This window comes from Lontra canadensis, unplaced genomic scaffold (genome assembly GCF_010015895.1).
Source record: "Lontra canadensis isolate GAN:19392208 unplaced genomic scaffold, GSC_riverotter_1.0 scaffold17, whole genome shotgun sequence".
NCBI classification, from domain to species: domain Eukaryota; kingdom Metazoa; phylum Chordata; class Mammalia; order Carnivora; family Mustelidae; genus Lontra; species Lontra canadensis.
In genome coordinates, this window is record NW_022631011.1 from 14,164,946 (window position 1) to 14,185,061 (window position 20,116).

At 37.6% G+C, this 20,116-nt stretch overlaps 1 protein-coding gene across 3 annotated transcripts in view; it reads right to left on the reverse strand.

Moving 5' to 3' along the window:
• RNF125 (ring finger protein 125) overlaps positions 1-20,116 on the reverse strand; it is a 42,433-nt gene that overhangs the window by 1,871 nt on the left and 20,446 nt on the right. For 2 of the 3 annotated variants that reach the window (XM_032859687.1, XM_032859686.1), the window contains exons 4-5: positions 19,078-19,168; positions 11,786-11,893 (exon numbers count right to left, since the gene is read on the reverse strand). In XM_032859687.1, coding sequence (XP_032715578.1) covers positions 11,786-11,893; positions 19,078-19,168 — 199 coding nt within the window. Of the gene's footprint in view, positions 1-8,208; positions 8,870-11,785; positions 11,894-19,077; positions 19,169-20,116 lie in introns of those variants that run through there. The other variant, XM_032859685.1, reaches the window with a different exon arrangement.

Here is a 20,116-nt window from a genome sequence, read left to right on the forward strand (position 1 = left end):
CAACAAGAACAAAAACTGCCTTCTTAAGAGTTCTATCAAAAATCCCATAATGAATTGATATGAACCCAGACTGCTGACTCATAACAATAAATATCTAAGAGAGCGTACAACCACTGCAAATAGGGGGGAAAAGAAGCAAACAAAGCTGTCTGCCTTAAACTTTATCCCAAGTCTGGAGAGAGAGCAGTGGGTGGAAAAAATAGCAACAGGGAGGAGAGTTGTTCAGTCTCTATATTTAAATAGTTTATTTTTGAAATCTCAAGAACTTTACCAGTATGATACTTCTTTCCTAAATTTCACTGACAATTATAATTTTCCAAACTGGGTGGCACAGAATTATATATAGACCATAGTATTTGGTTTACCCACACACCAATTTTGTTTGTTTGCTTGTTGTGGTAAAAAACCATATAACATAAAATTTACCATTTTAGCCATTTTCAAGTGCATAGTTTATTAGTGTTAACCATATGCACCATGGTATGCAATGGGTCTCTAGAACCTTTTCATCTTTTCAAACTGAAGCTCTAAATCCATTGACCAATAACTCTCCCTCCCTCTTGCCCCTAACAACCACCATTCTATTTTCTTTTTTTTTCAATTTTTAATTTTTTTTAAAAGGATTTTATTTATTTATTTGACAGAGAGAGACAACATAAGCACAAGCAGGGGGAGCAGCAGGCACAGGGGGAAGCAGGCTCCCCACTGAGTAGGGAGCCGAACATGAGGCTCAAATCCAGGACCCTGGGATCATGACCTGAGCTGAAGACAGACATTTAACCGACTAAGCCACCCAGGTACCCCACCATTCTATTTTCTGTTTCTTAGAGTTTGACTAGCTGATTACGATTTTTTATTAGAAAGTTATTATTTCTCTCTTTAAGATAGTTTTCAAACCAGCGTGCCTCAAGACTGAATATTTAGAGAACACACTTTTGAAATACTGTCAAAGGACAGTATGAGTTTACTTGTAAGATTTTGATTTTTTTTTTTTAAGTTTTTTTTTAATTACTCATTTGGGAGAGAGAGTGTGTGTGAGAGTACAGGCGGAGGGGAGGGTTAGAGGGAGAAGGTCAGAGGGAGAGGAAGAAGCAGACTCTCCGCTGAGCAGGGAGCCTGACCTAGGGCTCGATCCCAGGACCCTGGGATCATGACTTGAATCAAAGGCAGACACTTAACTGATAGAGCCACCAGGCGCCCCAGATTTTGACCTTTTTGCATACATTATTAAGAATGTATCAAAGGGACAAAAATCAAATACACTTAGAAGTATATTAAATCTGGGGCGCCTGGGTGGCTCAGTGGTTAAAGCCTCTGCCTTCCGCTCAGGTCATGATCCCAGGGTCCTGGGATAGAGCCCCGCATCCGGCTCTCTGCTCAGTGCAGAGCCTGCTTCTCTCTCTCTCTCTCTGCCTGCTTCTCTGCCTACTTGTGTTCTCTGTCTGTCAAATAAATAAATAAAATCTTTAAAAAAAAAAAAGAAGTATATTAAATCTTATATATATATACATATATATGTATATCATATATATATCATATATATACTGTATATATATACAGTATATATATATATATATGATGTATATATAATATCAAATTCCTCATGATGGGGTTCATGCCCTTATAAGAGAGTGTTCGTGCGCTGTTTCTGCCACTTGAGAGTATAGCAAGAAGGTGGCCATCTGCAAGCCAGGAAGAGAGCTCTCACTAGAAACCAAACCCTGATGGAACTTGATGTTGGACCTTCCAGGCTCCAGAACTACAACAAAATACCATTTCTGTTCTTTAAGCCACTCAGTATAAGGTATTTTACTACAACAGCCCTAACAGCCTAAGACATATGTATTGATTGAGTTTATAGTGAGGCTCTTTGGAGGTAAAGATAAATGCCATCCCCTGCCCTCAAGGAAATTTCAGTCTTGAGAGCATTTGGCCTATACACAAAGAAATAAGATGACTGTAGCAATGAAGGTGAGGTTGAGGGACAGATATAAAGGATAGTGCCATTGACTCTACCTGGATGGCTCAAAAGAGTCTTTTGAAATCATGAAATTTATTTTACGCTAAGTGGAAAAAGTATACAAAATCACCGAGGCACGAACATATGATGGCTTGGGGTTAGGAGGACTGGAACAATAAAATATTTCTTAAGAGCTTAGAAATAGGGGTGCCTGGGTGGCTCAGTGGGTTAAAGCTTCTGCCTTTGGCTCGGGTCACCACCTCAGGGTCCTGGGATCAAGCCCCGCATGGGGCTCTGCTCAGTAGGGAGCCTGCTTCCCTTCCTCTCTCTCTGCCTGCCTCTCTGCCTACTTGTGATCTCTGTCTGTCAAATAAATAAATAAAATCTTTTTTAAAAAAAAGCTTTTCAAAGAGCTTAGAAATAATTTAACTCTCTGGGAGTTAAAACTAATCAGAGTTGACAGGGTTTAAATGTGATAATTTAGATATAAATTCTTCCCAGGCTGACCTGAGAGTAAACTGAATGCTGTATTAACATATTTAGTGACAGTGTTGATCAAAAGGCCACATTTTAAAAACGATTGGCCTGAGGGTGCCTGGCTGACTCACTCAGTAGAGCACGTGACTCTTGATCTCTGGGCTGTGAGTTCAAACCTCATGTTGGGCATAGAGATTACTTTAAAAAAAAGCAAAATACAAAAACAAAACAACAAAAAAGAGGTCTTTAAAAAAATAATAAAAATAGGGGTGTCTGGGTGGCTCAGTCATTAAAAAGCGTCTGCCTTCGGCTCAGGTCATGATCTCAGGGTCCTGGCACCGAGCCCCACATCGGGCTCTGCTCAGCGGGAAGCCTGCTTCTCTCTCTCCCACTCCCCCTGCTTGTGTTCCCTCTCTCGCTGTTTCTCTCTCTGTCAAATGAATAAATAAAATCTTTAAAAAATAATAAAAATAATAAAAATAAAAAATATTGGACTCTAATTTATGCACTTTGTTTGTGTGAATGGCACTGCAATAAATATGATCCTGCATATAGGTTCCATTTTGGAGTAGAAGTGCCAGGAAATATTTCCAGAAGTAGAATTATTATGTCAAGAGGTAAGATACCACTACCAAATTGCTTTGGAATGTTTAAATTATACCACTAAACCACCATAGTGTGCCAGCTCCACCACAGCTTTCTTGTGTGAAGAACTATCAATTGAGAAATTTTGCTGACAGACTGATTCAAAAAATACATGAGATCATACTATGTCAGACATTGTGTTGAGAGAGAAAAATAGGATCATTATAGTGTTCAATATCTCTGATAACCAGTAATGTTTGCATGTTTTATATACATACATATATGCTTAACAATGTTTGTTAACTATATATTTACATTCATTGCATATTTATTGTTACAGATGAATGTTATCTCCCAGAATTCATGTTAAAGTCCTAACTCCTTTTACTGAAAAGGAAAAAGTGACTCAAAAGACAAAATTACCGTTTTATGTTTGAGAAACTGAAACATCTTTCATTTGGTAAAATAATCCTAAATTTTGAGTAAAGTTAAGCAAAACAAGGCAAAATGAATATGAGTTTATGTTTCTAAAAAGGTAGTCTCTTTTCAGCGTTTTGTCTCTCCTGGCTCAAATTCATGACCCCGAGATCATGCTCTACCCACTGAGCCAGCCAAGCGCCCCTCCACACGTTATTTGTAATACCCTTTTGCTGTGGACCTCCTGGTCTCTGTCAGCTCTTCCTAGCTTTCTACTTCCATGGTCAGCATTACTATTATATCCCAATATTCAGTTCTCTCCTACCTAAGGAAGATTGCATTTCTCCCAGTGGCTTGAAATTACATCCGGCCGTGACTTGCCTTGGCAAATGAAATGTGAGTGGAAATGACCTGTGTAACCAACTCTCCATCCCACTGTGGTAAGGGGTGGTGGGGAAACACGAGGTAGTATACAAATGCCATGAAATCAAAACAATCTGGGATTCTGAGGCTAGAGAACAGCTATCTGGAGAATACCCAGGAAACACAGGAGACTTTGGGTGAGCGCAGGGTTTGGGGTTGTTTGTAATCACAGGATGACCTAATCTATCTTGACCAATCTCTCACTTTCTCTGGGATCTCATAGGGCTGCTTTGCAGCAATGATTAGCCTTAATCAAGACCCATGGGTGGCCTTCTCTGAAACCACGATTAAAAAACCAGATGATTTTCCAGTAAAAAAAAAAAAAAGTAGAAATTTAAATATTTAAATTCAATGATCTCAGGCATACGTTTCCCTCTGGAAATTATTTTCTTATCTTCAGTAAAGATAATCTAGGTGATAAAGATAAGTCTTCTTAACCCATTCTGAGTTGCCTCTATCTTTTACTTTCAGTAAACAATCATGAGAGGTCAAGTCAACAACATCTGTGTTCTGGCCTTTACTTCTTGTGAAAAATCCAAGCTCTTATATGTTTGAACATATTCTGATCTGGGGTACATAGGATAGCTATTGCCACCCAAAATTTCATATGTATTTAGTAAGGAGTAGGATTTATAGAGTCCATTTACATCTTACCTTTTAAATTTCAATGAAGCCCCTTGTAAACAGAACTAAGGTACTAAGTCCGTGAGGCTCAGCATTACCTTGGCCTAAATCTGGGTTTCTAAACCTCAGCACCACTGACATTTTGGGCAGGGTAATTCTTTGCGGTTGAGAGCTGTCCTATGCACTGGAGATGTGGGGCAGGATCTCTGGTCTCTACCCACTTCCCTGCAAATAGCACACCCCAGTTACGACAACCAAAAACGTATCTGGACATTGCGATGTCCCCTGGGAGGCAAAATCACCCCTATTCGAGAATTACTGGCCTAAAATGAAGGTGTATGTTTGCGATAGATATTGCCAATGATGATAATTTAAAAGGCTAAGTTTGTAAACAATTATCAAATCCATACTTAAGAACAGACACAGTGGATATTTTAATGAAAGCAATGGTCCTGCCATTCTTTATTTCTGACAATAATACATATTTACAGAAGGAAAAGAATTGTACATTTTAAATTCTGATCATTATACAGATTTGTTGTTGCAACTAAATAATAAAAGAACAAATCTCTTAGTGACTTTTTAAAATAACTTCAATGTTCAAAGGTATAAATGATGACATCATAAACTTTCCATAGCTGGAGTAAGCTCACTTCAAAATGAAAGACACCTAGCACCAGGAAAAGAAATGAAGCAACAAAGGATCTCTTAGGAGATCTGATCTGAAGCTCTGTTTATCACAGAGGCACTATCCAATTTTTTCAACCTACATTTTAGAAACTTGAGGAAAAAGCACATGAAGAAAATCTCTGTAGGTTTTTGTTGGGTTAGAAGACTTTAGCTTTTAAAGAGTAACGTGTGAATCAGTTTTTCCCTTTATAAGGCCTTGAAAAAAATGCATCTTGAGGTGCTATAAAGAAAATGAGTGAAACTTTTTTGTTAGTAGTCAACAGTTTCAAATACTGGTTTTCATCCCCCTCCCCTTTATTGAGAAATAACTGACACAGATCAGTGTATAAGGTTTAAGGTATACAGTATGATGGTTTGGTCTGTGGTTTTCCCTTTTTTAAAACAATGAGTTATAAATTCCTTTTTATAAAAGGTTAAAGGCACAGTGAAACAATGAATATTTGCATTTCACCATTTTAGAACTCAAAATAATTCAGAAGGCAAAATAATTCAGGTGGCCAGCACCTCATTTGTCCTGTAGGTGGCAAAATTATCCTAAGAGGAATCCAGGGAGAGGCTGCAGGTTTGCTGCACTGAGGTTAATAGTGGTAGATGACTTTTCCAAGCTTTACTTAAAAGCCAGGTTTTAAAGTTCTGAAGTTTTCTCAAGTTTTACAGATTTAAGGATCCCTTTTGTGTAGCTCTGAACTAAGACTTATTTTCTGGATAGTCGGTACTCAAGCTCAGAAATACACTGTTTTATTTTTTAGGGATTAGATTTTCAATCTGATTATCTCTGAAAAATTCCTCTCTTTTTGCACTTGTAGTCCGGCGGGTTTTGCTTTATTGGATAACCCATCCAAATGGCAGGCCAAGAGCTTGTGAAACTAAAAATCTGTTCTTACTTGTCTGCAGCTGTGAAAAGCAAGCTTGAAACCAGTATCTAAGAGGGAGGGAATAAGGCTCTCCAGATTTCATCTGGGTTTACCTTTTTCTAAATACTTCACAGTGGATAGCAGAATAGTAATCAAGTCTTTAAAGAAGGAAAGGATAATTTATTATAAAAAATTGGGGGCATCGTGACTATGACTACATTTATGTGTAAGGAACTAAGTTCATAAATGATGACGATTAAAAAGCTAACTATGGCCAAGTATTTTATCCTCAGTTGTTATCACTAGTCTTCATAGCTTCCTTTGCTTGCTTACACTACAGAGACATCATTCTGCATCCTGGATGTGTCATTAAAGAGCCAGACATGAAAAATAGAGCCATCAGATAATCACTAGTAGCAAGCACTGACTATACAGTTATTTGATGAACTAAGACTAAATGGGGGTTAGAAGGGAGAGAGTATAGTATGTTATACCAGTATGTTCTGGAAACGCTGACATAGTATGACTTCTGAAAACAGAGAATGGGAAAGGCAAATGGAAAAATTTTAATTGTTTCAGTTATCCAATTGTAACTTGCATGTGTAAGGTAAGTAAAGGAAATGAGTAATTGTGGGATATTCTAACTCTATCATGTCCTATATAGGTCCTTGAAAACCAGGATTCTCAGTATAGAAAATGGAAATACAGTTGTAATAGAAAGCATTAAGAAAAACTCTGTAGTATTCAATTTGATTTGGAAGTTTCACAATAAACTCACGTGTTTTATTGTACTAAAAAAAAAAAATAGAGATTTCCTAGCTCTCTCCTAGAAACAATGGCCAATCTAACAGCAATGAGCATTCTCAGAGTCCTGATTATGGTTTTGAAATACCATTTCTTACTGAAAGTAACCAGGCTTCTTAGAGAAATGGCTCATTCCATGTCTGGGGCAGGAAACACACCAAGTTGAGCCTGGAATATCTTGTCTTCCAGATAGCAAGGAAGGTAATAAAGACAGTTAGTGAAGTGTCAAAATGACTCAGAGGCAACTTGGTGAGGCTCCCAATGGCAAAAGATGGGGACAATTTGAACTTAAATAAGGTAATATTTGAAATGGGTTGAAGCCTATCAAATATGTTTGAACCCATGAGTTCATAACAGTGAAAAAAAGTGATCTCTGGAAGGTAACTGGAAACAAGTTTATTATCTTGAAAATTAGTAAATGAGAGGAAAATACAAATATTTAGTTTCCCTTTCTTGTACAAACTTGACCAGTGGTAAACCAAATAGTGGATGTGGGGAAACATCTCTTTATAAAACTATTTTATCTAATAAATGAAAGAGAAATGATAGAATTAGAATATCCTCCAACTCACAAATCAGTGAGTGGATCTAGGCATTGAGCATCAACTTCAGCTGACATCACAAATAGAGAGAACCAGACACTGTGTACCCTCTGGCGAAAGAACACACCATAACCTATAGTCTTGCCAAAAAGGACTGAACCTGAGTCTATTCAAACATCTAGATCCATGTGTCAACATCCAGAGAAAAGAGCAACATGCTGAGTACCATGAGTACATAGTCAGCAAAATACAGATTGTGGGAAACTCTATAGGTCATGAGATGAAGTTCTTCAGTAAATTCTAAGGAAAAGAAAGAAGGGAGAACCTATAGGTTAAAAATATATAAGAGATGTAGCCAATAAAACAATTTTAAATGGATAAGATTAAAATATAGTGTGCAGAGATACACACTTGGGTAATAATAAAGAATTGCAAAGAGGTGATTACAATGGGTATCACTGTAGTGGTTACTTCTGTGGAATTTGGGAAGATGGTTGATAACTGTGGCTGGACACACACAGGATAACCAAGTGGCTGTCAGAGTTCTAAAACAGTGTTTCCTTATAATGATGTAAAAAGCTACATTTTATTTGGTTTTCAGTATTTATATTTTGTATTTTTTCTAAAGAAAAAGAAGTAAAAAAAAAAAAAATCAAAGCCCTTAGAGTTTTCCACTAAAAATTATGGATGTGAACACTTCTACTATAAATATCAGGTTCTTAAGAAACTGCCTACATTGTAGAAATAGTTCTAAATAATAAGCTACAAATATTTGAAAAATATAATATTAGATTCTTACTGTGCATAGTTATAAAATTCAAAGAATTAAGTATACATTCCTAACACGAAATTTATTTTGTTACAGTATTATGTTTTACAATGTGGTTAAGTGGCCTTTGTTGACTTCCAAAATTTTCCTTATCTACTCTAATATAAGGCTACTCATATTATCCTATTAGAGATTAGATGTGCACTAGAACAGATTTTCTATTTCCTTGAATGTCCACACTTGGTTTTATTCTCCATCTTTTTACATAGAACAAAGATTAGTTATCTTGCTCAACCATGATAGCAGATATTAATATGTAACATTACACACAGTATCATTCAATTTGCAAATAAAGACCCTTCGCCCACATATCCTGCCTTATGTTCTCTTCCATATATTAATGGCTGATGGAGACTACTTTTTGTTAAGTTTCTAAAAAATTCAAGAACGTAAAACAGATTTAAGCCATCAAGATGAAAGCAGTTTTAAAACGCAATATAACAAGAACATGGACAAACGTATAACTGTGTTGTACATTTTCGCCCACCAAACACTGACAATTCCCCTCCACTTGTTCAAGCAGCATCTTAACAAATGGTGCAAGTCTATGGTCTCCTTCTCTTTCCTTTTAATAAAATTATGTGGTGTTTGAGTGATTCACATATTCCAGAAGTGACCGGTCTAAGACCCTTCGGATAAGAGCTTCTTCAATTATATTAAAATCCTACAATAAAGAAAAACAATTAGAAACATATAATCAGAAATGATAGTTTTCAGCAACTGGAGGATAAAGGTCAAGGCAGTGTCTCATTTGGCAGGAAAGTAGAGCCCTGAATTTAGCAACCAGTCCAAGTTTCCACAAAAACTATCATAAATACCCAGGACTTTTGTTCTGGGGCTAGTGCATTTTCTATTTAATTTTACTGCCTAACAACTAACTCGTTATTGTCATAGTAAAATAGTCTTGATTTGGAATTTAAATTAGTAATTTTAGTCAACATTATAAATTGCAGTTACGGTGCTATGTTCCAAATAAACAGGTAATACAGAGTAAAGTCAAGACATTCCTGCAGAATTCACCAATCTCAGCAGTACTATTGAGTATCTATTTCTGAAAAATCTGTTGAACACAAAACTCTCTTTCTCCCTGCCTCCCTATGGCCAAAATGGCTTTCAAAACTTTAAGTCAGCACATTCTGTAAATAAAACAAAAACTGTTAAGAGCCCTATTCTCTGAAATCCATCTCCTCTTCTGCAATAAATCGAATAGAAAAAAGTAAAATCTCTTTTGGAAATCCATTCTAAAACATAAAAACATAAAGGCAAATCAACAAAATCCAAAGGGAAGCCATAAAGCCCAGGAGAGCACAAGATCTGGAGTGAATCCTGGCTTTTTCGTAGGCAATTATTAACCTTTGAGCTTTAGAGGGTTCATGCTAAGTGAGGACAGTGACACAACACTCACTTCACAGAAGCTGCTGTAGGGAATAAAATGAGACACTATACTTAAGGTGCACAGTGTAGTACCCAGTAGCTTGGGAAACCAAAAGTCCAAACAAAAAACATGGCTTCCACCTCACTGCCACATCCAAGTGGCATCCAGTTTTGAGTTGGCTAAAAGGACTCTCATCAAAGTTGCTTCCTCCCGACCAGTCCTGGATCATACTTTGGAAAATCCTGAGAAGAATGGACTGAACATGAATAGCTGGGACAGATATGAAATCAACCTGGCTTTTAGAACATCTCATGGAGCGAAGGTAAAGAGGAAGCCCTATGGGTTGAAAAAAATGAGAACCTATAGACCAGAACGAGCCTCTGCTGAATCCGAGTGCGAGTGCGCTTCAGGTTCCCAGAAAAGACATTGTTTTAGCATTGGAGCCTGTGTTGTGGCGCCTGCTCGGCTCTTCAAGCGGTCCTAGTACCTCCATTTACCCTCTCCCCTTCTCCAGGTGGCCTAACGTCCTTGCCCAAACTGTGCAAATCACTTTACACGCACTGTCACATTGAATTCTCAACAAGAGCTTTGGGGATGAAGTGCTTTTCCTCTCCTCACTTCACACATGAACAGACAGGCTCTGTGGTTAAGTACCTTGCCCACAGTCACAGAGCTATGACCGAGACACAGCTGTTACTCAAACCTAGGTCAGAACCCAAACTCCTTGTGTTGAATCTGGATACAGTGGGCAGATCAGAAAGCAAGGAGACATTTTTAAGGGACAATCTTCAACAATTATTAAATTCTATCTTGAAATTGCATAAAAAGACAGCAGTCAAAAATCATGTGAAAATTACATACAAAGTTAAATTTAGCTCTTAATACTTCATGTATTTAGATAGCGGTGACAATAATAATACACTACTTCACAACATGGCTATGAGGAATTTTCCTTCCATAATAGGCAATACCCCTATGCTGAAAGGGACTCAGGAGATAACACACTACCCTGACATGGCAACACATGGAGCAAAGCAGAACAAAGGCTACATTAACTTTTCACTTGTTATTCTCATTCCTGATCATGGGAAATACAGTCATAAGTTAGAACTATTCAAACTACATCTAACTTTTCTTCTATCCTAAAAAAACCAAAAAACCAAACAAACAAAAAAACTAAGTTAGAACTATTCATACTACATCTAACTTTTCCTCTATCTTAAAAAAAAAAAAAAAATCGTGGGTTGGGGGAGGGAGCATTGGAGGAAAGGCGTCAAAAGGCACAAACTTCCCCTTGTAAGTTAAATAAATACTGGGGATGTAATGTACTACATGAGGACTACAGTTAACACTAATGTATGGCGTGTTTGAAAGCTGGTAAGAGAGTAAATCCTAGAAATTCTCATCACAAAGAAAAAAAAATTTGGTATCTTTAGGAGATGATGGATGTTACATTATTGTGGTGATAATGTCACACTACGTAAGTCAAGCCATTATACCGTATACCTTAAACTTACACAGTGCTACATGTCAATTATTTCTCAATAAAACAGAAAGAAAAAAATGGTTAATATAATGAGATTGGCCATTAGTTGGTAGTTATTGACGGGTAGTTACTGATACATGGGGGTCCGTGGTACTATGTTGTCTGCTTTTGTATGTGTTTATAATTTTTCATAATACAATTTTTTTAGTTTAAAAATGCTCAGTAGACACGAGTTTTGTGTCTCATGGAATTTAAATTAAAAATGAGGCTTGTATGTCTTACTACACTGATAATGCCATATCTGTTTTTAGCCATTCAATGCACTATAATAGCAAGACGCAGAACAAACTCTGAGGCATTTCTTTACTGATGTGATTTCATCTCATCTCAGCTACTAAGTTTTCAACTTCATAAAAAATAAAACTATATATAGGGAGGGGCCTAAACTAGAAATTAAAATAATTTGAAAGGGAAATCTAGTACCTTATACAATGACTAATTACCCAAATCACAAAGAAAATAATTTTGTCTAAGGCAGATGATATCAATAGTCAAGTTTATAAACATTGCATTTTTATAATTTCTTGCTTAATGTTAATACTTAACTTCAGGTCTGTACATATTTTTTTCTGCTGTAATTTTATTCACTTGGATTTAAAAAGGTAAGCTTAACGCACAACAAACAGAAACATAATGTAAAAGTAAAATAATATACTTACTATGAAATCATCATAAAACAAAGTGTGATTGACTTGCAAATGTCTTATTAAACTGCCACTAAAGCTGCCTGGATTCTCATTAGGTAGTAAACGGCAAAGTGGACAGAACTGGAAATAAAGAAAATCAGGTGTTCAGGAAGGAATTTAAAATAATCAGTGTCGGAATTAAAAAATTAAATAACCATTCAACAAAATGAAGTTTAACTTTATGAATCTACTGGCCATTTCTCAGCATAATATTTAAAAACTGCATAAATATTAACAATATTAACCAAATAAAATTGTATTTATTTCTTCATATGCATTTCCTGTACTTAACAGTATAGCTATTTATTTCATATTTATCAATCTATTATTTAAACAATATTGCATTTAGTAGATGTATCATAACTTAATTAGCTGCCTCCCTTTTTAAATACTTAATGGCTTTAAAAAATAATCTTTTTAATTTTCAAGTATTTATAAACGCAGGAGAAATTACAAAAATAATGCAAGATTTCCCATGACTCCATCATCCATCTTCCCCAGTGCTAATACTTTGTAAGTGCAGTACTTTACTGAAACCAGGAAATTAGCAATTAACTAGACTACAAACCTTAGTTAGATCTCACCAGTTTTTGCATAAACTCCCATTTTTTGGGTGTATGTGACGAAAGACTCTGGGCACCTGGGTGGCTCAGTTGGTTAACTGTCTGCCTCTGACTCAGGTCATGATATCTGGGTCCTAGGATCAAGCCGCATGTTGGGCTCCTTGCTTGGTGGGGAATCTGCTTCTTCTCCCTCAGCCCCTACCCCACATGCACCTGTGCTCTCTCTCACTAATAAATAAAATCTTTAAAAAAATATATACTACTTTATTATTTTTTTTTTACTGCTTTATTACATTTTAACCTAGGGTTTTTAAAATTCGATTTCTTCACATTTTCCTCTTTTAGAATATGAGATGCAGCACCATTACTGACAGCCAGGTATGTGTTAGGCATTAAATTAGGTGGTATTCTCATCTGATCCTCACAACAATCTAGTGAATTAATTATTATCCTATTTCTTTCATGAGCCCAATCTCAGAAAGAAAAAAAAAATTAGCTTAAATTTAAACCACTGTATATCCGAACTGGAATCTAGGCCTCCCAATAGACAATTCAACATTATTTTCATATTATAATAGAGCTTAATTTATCTGTCTGGATGGTAACATCTCCCTTTAAATTTAAAAGAGGACTTCTTGTAATTCTCATTGTTTTATAGGGGTGTCAGTTTCGGTATGCTTAGTATCTAAACATAGTTCAACTTCCCAATCTTGCTTTACTCCATTAATCTTTGTCTTATTTTGAATAGAATCACATCATTTAAGTTACTACTGTTTTATAGTCACTTATGATTTTCTAAAGCTCTAGATATCTTGGTTACTTGCCAACAATGGCTATCCCCAAGATAGCACTTAATCTACCCTGAGACCCCTAGGTAGTAATGAGAACACAGCTGAGACTAAGAAATATTTTAACAAAAAAGCAACATTAATTTTTTTGTGATGTGAAAGGAAGGGACACTAGTATAGAAATTTGTTCACTCCGTACTCTTTATGGTGCCCTCTACTATATGCTGTGCACCTGGAATATGGAAATCAGTGAAGACACAGTTGTGCTGCATGACTTGTGAAGTCAGAAAGCCTTCAAATCCCAACACCAGCTCTTACCAGCTGTGTCACTGACTTCAGCACCATGAACTTCCCTCTTGGGTCAAGTGGAGATACCACCATCTAACTTGTAGTTATGATGTTTAGAGATAATGTCCTCTATGTGCCAGATACATATTAGGCATTTAATAAACACCATGTGTTTACTACTGTTTGATCCTTGTTTCTGAAGAGCTGGAGCTCCATGAGGGAAAAAGTCCATGTGTCCTGTTCACTCCTGCATTCCTAGGACCGGGAAAATAGTTTCCAATTTCATCTCTGCCTCTCACTGACTCGGCCTTGGCAAGTCATTAATCTTAACCTGCAAGAGGAGACTTAGCTCTGCTTTGCAGAGCTGTTTGTATATTTAAAAGATGCCATTTAACATTATGAAGCTCGGTCATTCTATTAGCTCAGTCCTTGGCACAAATCATAAATGGTTGCTATCATTATCATGTAAGCAGATACTTTCAATACTGCATAGCAAGTGCTATACCCAAGATGTTACACCATATATTCAAATGTTATACTCAAAAAGGCAGTTCAAGACCTAAAAAAGGAATCATGAATTTTGCCCAGGAAATCAGGAAAGGCGTCAGCCAAGCTGCTGGTAACTGAAACGAGTCTTGCAGAATGAGCCAGCAATGCCAGAGTGAGAAGCATCACAGGCAGAGAAACTAATGTGGGAAAAGAACAGGCCTGCTTAGGGAATGGGAAAAGCTCTGGGAAGCTGAAGGTAGGGCATGTTGGGGGAAGTGGCAGAGGACGAGTTTGGAAGGATAAGTTGGGACCAGTTCTGCTCAACAGATATTTCGAGCACCTATTAGGGTTTCCGGAGGACCCACGTCAAGAGTCAGAGGAACAGAGATGCTAAGTCCTGATCCGACTATTAAGGAGATTCCAGATCTAGAGAAGGAGAAAGATACAGAAAACCTGGAACTCTAAGCCAAGTAGTTTTTGTTTTCAGTCTGATTTGACAGGAGGTAGTGGAGACTTTGGTCTTCTACTGCACATAGTATTTAGTTGTGTAACTCAAGAGATTTCTTCCAGAAGGACACTGGAAAACAACAGGTAGTCGACTATCTGTACTACTCCAACAATTTATTTTGTGTCCTAAATCGAGGGATCTGACCTGAGGGAGGAGAACGAAATGGTAAGAGACTGACTAATCATCGCCAAGTACCTAAGTGTTCACCTACATTCTCACTAACATTGCCAACTTGCTACCATCAGCTCATCCTTTATTATGTGCCTCCACACAAAGCTCCCAAGGCCATGATACTCATATTAGGAATCAATCAGTGCACAGTGTATATTCAAAGGATGCTGACCTCATCTCAGTATGTACTTTATCTGGTGGTGAACTCCACAGGTGAGAACAGCCACCATACCAGAAGTTATCACCAACTTCAATCCTTCAGAACATTTATTAAAAGGAAAACCCAGTTCTATCTATGGTTTAGATTAACCTCCACAGCAACTATCTGATGGATAGTGCCATTTGGGGAAGAAATTCAAAATTCCTAAATCCAAAAAAAAGAGAAAAGAGACATGCGCTAAAATAATTACAGGCAAATATGTAACCAAAATTAAGGTACCAGATTGCACATCTAATTTAGCGAGAGTCTGAAAGCAAATTTAATAAAGATTTTTCTTCCTTCCAAAACATTTATGCACATACACTCCCACAGCCTAGTTGACTCACAGATATTCTAAATACCCACAGAAATAAACCACTGTGGGGCAGGTGGCTCAGGCTCTAGTCACCATAGTTTATGTTCCAAACCAATAAAAGTCCTGTCCCTTCCCTTAAGAAATGAATCTTGGGAGCAAGGCAGAAAGTAAGAGACTATTGGAACACTTGAATCTGGGTGAATGGAATTATGTTTTTCTTTAGTATCTTCTTTTTCATTATCACTATAGCCACCCATGCGCTAGGTTCTCTGCCAAGAGGTGGGCAGGCAGTGTTGAACAAGGAAGTTGAGTTCCATGACTTCATGAACCTGACAGCTTATAAGAAGAGACAGACGTGAAATGAACACAAATTGTGATAAATGAGAAAAAAAGAAGGGAGGAAAGCAAGAGCTGAAAGTAACTTGAAAGTAACTTGAATATCATGAAGGGCTTCCCTGAGAAGAAAGATTTCAGCAGAGTTCTAAAGGATGAATAGGAGCCAACCACCGAAAGAAAGAGCACTCTGTGGAGAGAACAGCCAGAAAGTGTGGCTCTTGCTGAAACATCTTCTCTCAAAATACCAAATTTCTCTCAAAAGTGGTCTCTCAATTCAATCTGAAGCATGCTGCTTATGTCACTGGTCTCCTGGAGTTTAATATTCCACAGACACAAATTTTCAAAAAATAAAACATGGCAGAGGTGCCTGGGTAGCTCAGTCGGTTAATGAGTTTCGGCTCAGGTCATGATCTGGGGATCCTGGGATGAAGCACCATGTAGCGTCAGAGCTCAGGGAGGGAGGGGTCTGCTTCTCCCTCTCCCTCTGCCTGCCCCTCGCCCACCACTCCGATGAGTGCTCTCTCTCTAATGAACAGATAAATCTTCAAAAAAATAAAACATGACAGAAATAATTACTATGTGACAGAAAGGAGCTGTCAGTTCTTAAAGCTACATTTAAGAAAAGTCAAAATTCCTTCATGTTCTTAACCTGCTACCCCAGTTGTGAGCAGCTCAGAAAAGATTAGTTGCTCAGGGTTCGATCTCAGAATTATCTAATTTTATCTAGAAGGCAAAATCACTTGCTTAAATCTCCAACTGTCATGAAACTTCTTACACCAGATTAAGTCAGATGAGGTCACTGATCTTATCGGCAAGATACCCAACAACCCAGCCCCTCAAAACAATAATTCCTTGCTAACTTCCGCACCAATCCAGAATCAGCCTTGGATCTAGGACTTCTCCTGGGGTGTTTTCGCCAACATGTCCCCACTGGGCATCCCTAAGCATGTGAACCCCAAATATGCCACAGTACCTACTTCCAGCCTTTTCATAACCAAAGCACATATCCTGAATTCTAGTGGTTCTAGATCCTTCAGAGTGACACGTGGCTCAAGTTTCTACTCAAGGATGAAACATTAGCAGGAAAACTGAAGGTTTTCTGTTCTAGAGACCACCTCTAGACAGCCCTCATGTATTACAGAACCACAGATTTTGTCAACAATCTGCTCCTTCCTCAAGGCCATGACAGCATCCTGGTCTTTTGAAATTCACCATTTCACTCCCCTACCCTTCCAGCTTGGGTTCCCCAACTACAAGAGTACATGGCTTCCTCAAAATCTCCACGAGCCTTGGTTTTATGTAGTTGCTAAAGTGGTAGTAGCCCACCATTAACCCCTGACTCATTCACTGCTACCCTGTGAAAAGGGCATCATTATCATCCCCATTTTACAAATGATGAAAGAAGAGGCAAAGACACAATAAACCAAATAAACACAATATAAAATAAACCAAAAAAATAAACAAACAAACAAAAAACCACAATAAACCAAAGTTTATCTCCTCCAAAGCCTATGTTTTTGACTATTAATTCTACAGGCAAACCGATCCCACCATTCCTGGTTTATTTCTTCCCTTAGATCCATTATCTTCAATGTCCTCTATCTATCACCTCTAAATCAAGAAGACCTAGCTTCCATGGGCCACCTTCAATCTGATGGTCAAACTGAGCAGCACGGGGACTGGGATTCCTGCTGGAACAGGTACACAGTACCAATGGCCAGCCCAGTACATGACCTGCCCCAGAGTGCGGTTGCCGTGAAGCCCAAGACCACAGTCCCAAGGACCTGGTGTTCCTCCAGCCAGAGCAGCGCCTGGGTACTAGTGGTTAGGGCTCAGGTTTTCTGGCTAATACCTTCTTAGGGTTGCTAGGAGACAAAGGAGCACTTAGAACTCAGTTAAGTGGTCACTATTATTATGCCATCCTAACTCTTCTAACTTCCTCTAGCTCCCCAGGGACCTGTCATAAAACAGCTCTGTAACCCAGTTCCTCCCACAGAGCTACTACAGCAGTAAAAGCCCATGATAATCTCCCTTGCTCTCCCAACCCACATCAAGCCATTCCAAGAACCAAAACCCCTAAAACATCAGGATCAGTAACAAATTCCTTTGACTGTACTGTGTGGCTTTTCTTGGGAACCTTCTAGTAGAGCACAGGGGTTCACCATGCTCAGGGGCTAGACTACTGTATTCAGATTGGCTCAGCTATTTTCCAGCTGTGTGAACTTACAAGACTTAATTAACTTCTCTGAGCCTCAATTTATCATTTGTAAAATGGAAGCAATCACACCTATCTTCTAGGACTCGGAGAACTATCCTTGTTGGTAAATTATCTATCTATCTAGTATAGTAACTGTGTTTCAATCTCATCACTTTCCAAGAGGATTTTATAGAAAAAGAAAATCCTTAATACTCAAGATAAAACAAAACTCCTATCTATATTAACCACACACATACACATATCTTTGTATACAGATATATATGCATACATACATATATACAAATATATACATGTACATATTTATAACATAAAACATTTTATATCTCCTAAGCCTTTAATTTTATAATAAATGCACCCAGTATAAGCCAGGTCAGGGTGAAAGTGGTTTACTCCTAAACTACAGACAGAAATATAAATTGACACAACCTTTTTGGAATGCATTTAGAAGTATATTTCAAAAGCTATTAAAAAGTTTGCAGTTTCTTGGTCCCAGAAGATAAATCTAAGGAATTTCCTCTTGGGGAAAAAAATGTAATAGAAGAAAAAGTTCAAATGTACAAAATGAATTAAAATCCTAAAATTGGTAACAAGTGTACAAAAAATAGTAAAATGGTTAAGTAAATGAGGATGTACCCAGAACCACCCTGCCTTCCTTCACAACTACACAAAAATGAAAATTATCAAAGCCACACTGCAAAGTAGAACTAAAATGCCAGGCTGAAAAGAAAAAAGGAAGCATCACAATGAACTAGGAAATGATGAGCAGTATGTATGGGTAAATACTCAGACTATGAAATAAAACAATAAACTGAATAACTACTTTTCATTTCTAATAAACTGTCATGATATCCCTATTTGTATTTTTTTTTTAAAGATTATGTTTATTTGACAGACAGAGATCACAGGTAGGCAGAGAGGCAGGCAGAGAGAGAAGGGGAAGCAGGCTCCCTGCTGAGCCGAGAGCCCGATGTGGGGCTAGATCCTAGGACCCTGGGATCATGACCTGAGCCGAAGGCAGAGGCTTTAACCCACTGAGCCACCCAGGCGCCCCCCTATTTGTATTATTAAAAAATGTTTTTTACTTAGGATGTGACTACGGTTAGTATACTTAAATTGGATCTTAGCTATGTATTTCGGATCTTCTTAGTTGATTATGCCCGTAATTATGTGTAAGAGAGAATGTGTAAGTTCATAAACGAAAGAATGATTGCACATTAGTAATTCTTGCCACTTTCAATTCAACACCTTCGCATATCATTAACAGTCTCGGAATTATCACAACCTTGACATAAACTATCCTTTAGAACTATGAGTAGAAGCCTACTCAATGATTTCTAATATATATTACACATAGACATTACAGAACTGTCTAGTAATGGAATTCCTTACCACAGACCTCCTTTCTGATCTGTGATGAGTAATACAGTGATCCAGCAAGCTCTCTTCTTCCAACTCCCTCTGACAAAATGGACACACACACCTGGAAATCGCACAGAATAAAAAAATTACGAACACTGTCGGCATTTAACTAAAGGTAAAAAACAGAATGTACGCAGATCTAGTTCCCAGCCCTCGTTCTTTCCGATTTGACATTACTTTCCCAATCTGGTAATGGGCAGGTGCCTACGTTTTCTCTCGTGAGAAAAGTAAGTATCCTCATAGGGACAGGATAGAGAAACAGTTAAATAAACGGAACATGAAGCACTTCATTCTCTTCGGAAGAGAAGCGCAGACCGAGCTCCCACTGACTGAGAAACTCAGGGATCACATGACCCAGCTGTCCCTGGGTTACTTTTTCTGTTTCTTTTTTTCCCTCCCTTTCCTGATTCAGGTCACACAACTGGGTGTTACTTGTTCTCCCAAGCATCTGTAACTACCGGGGTAGCTAAGGAGTATTTGTGCCTTACACTGTGCTGTCCACTACAGGAGCCTGTAGCCATATATGTCTACTGGTACTTGAAATGTGGCTACTGAAATTGAGTTATGCTGGAAGTACAGAATACACAATGAGTTTCAGAGGCTTAATATTAAAAAAGGAGTAAAATATCTCAATAATGTTGATTATCGATTACATGTTCAAATGATTGTATTTAAGCTATCCAGTTAAATAAAATATACTAAAAATTAATTTCACTGTTTCTTTTTACTTTTTTAGTGTGGCTACGGGAAAATATGAAATTACCTATCTGTTCTATTGGACAGTGCTGCCTTAAACTCCTAGGAACAATATGGAGGCTTGGAATTTTTTGCTCACTTTCCATCATAGACACAACTTCCTGTTCCCTGACACTTGTACTCCAGATAAGCTGCCTGTGTTAAGAATTTTAAAAATTTCAATTATGTACTAATAACTTTTTATAAAGCAAAGATTTCTACCTTTGATGCAAATATTAATTTATCTTCTAAGACTGATTAATCAAAACCCCTT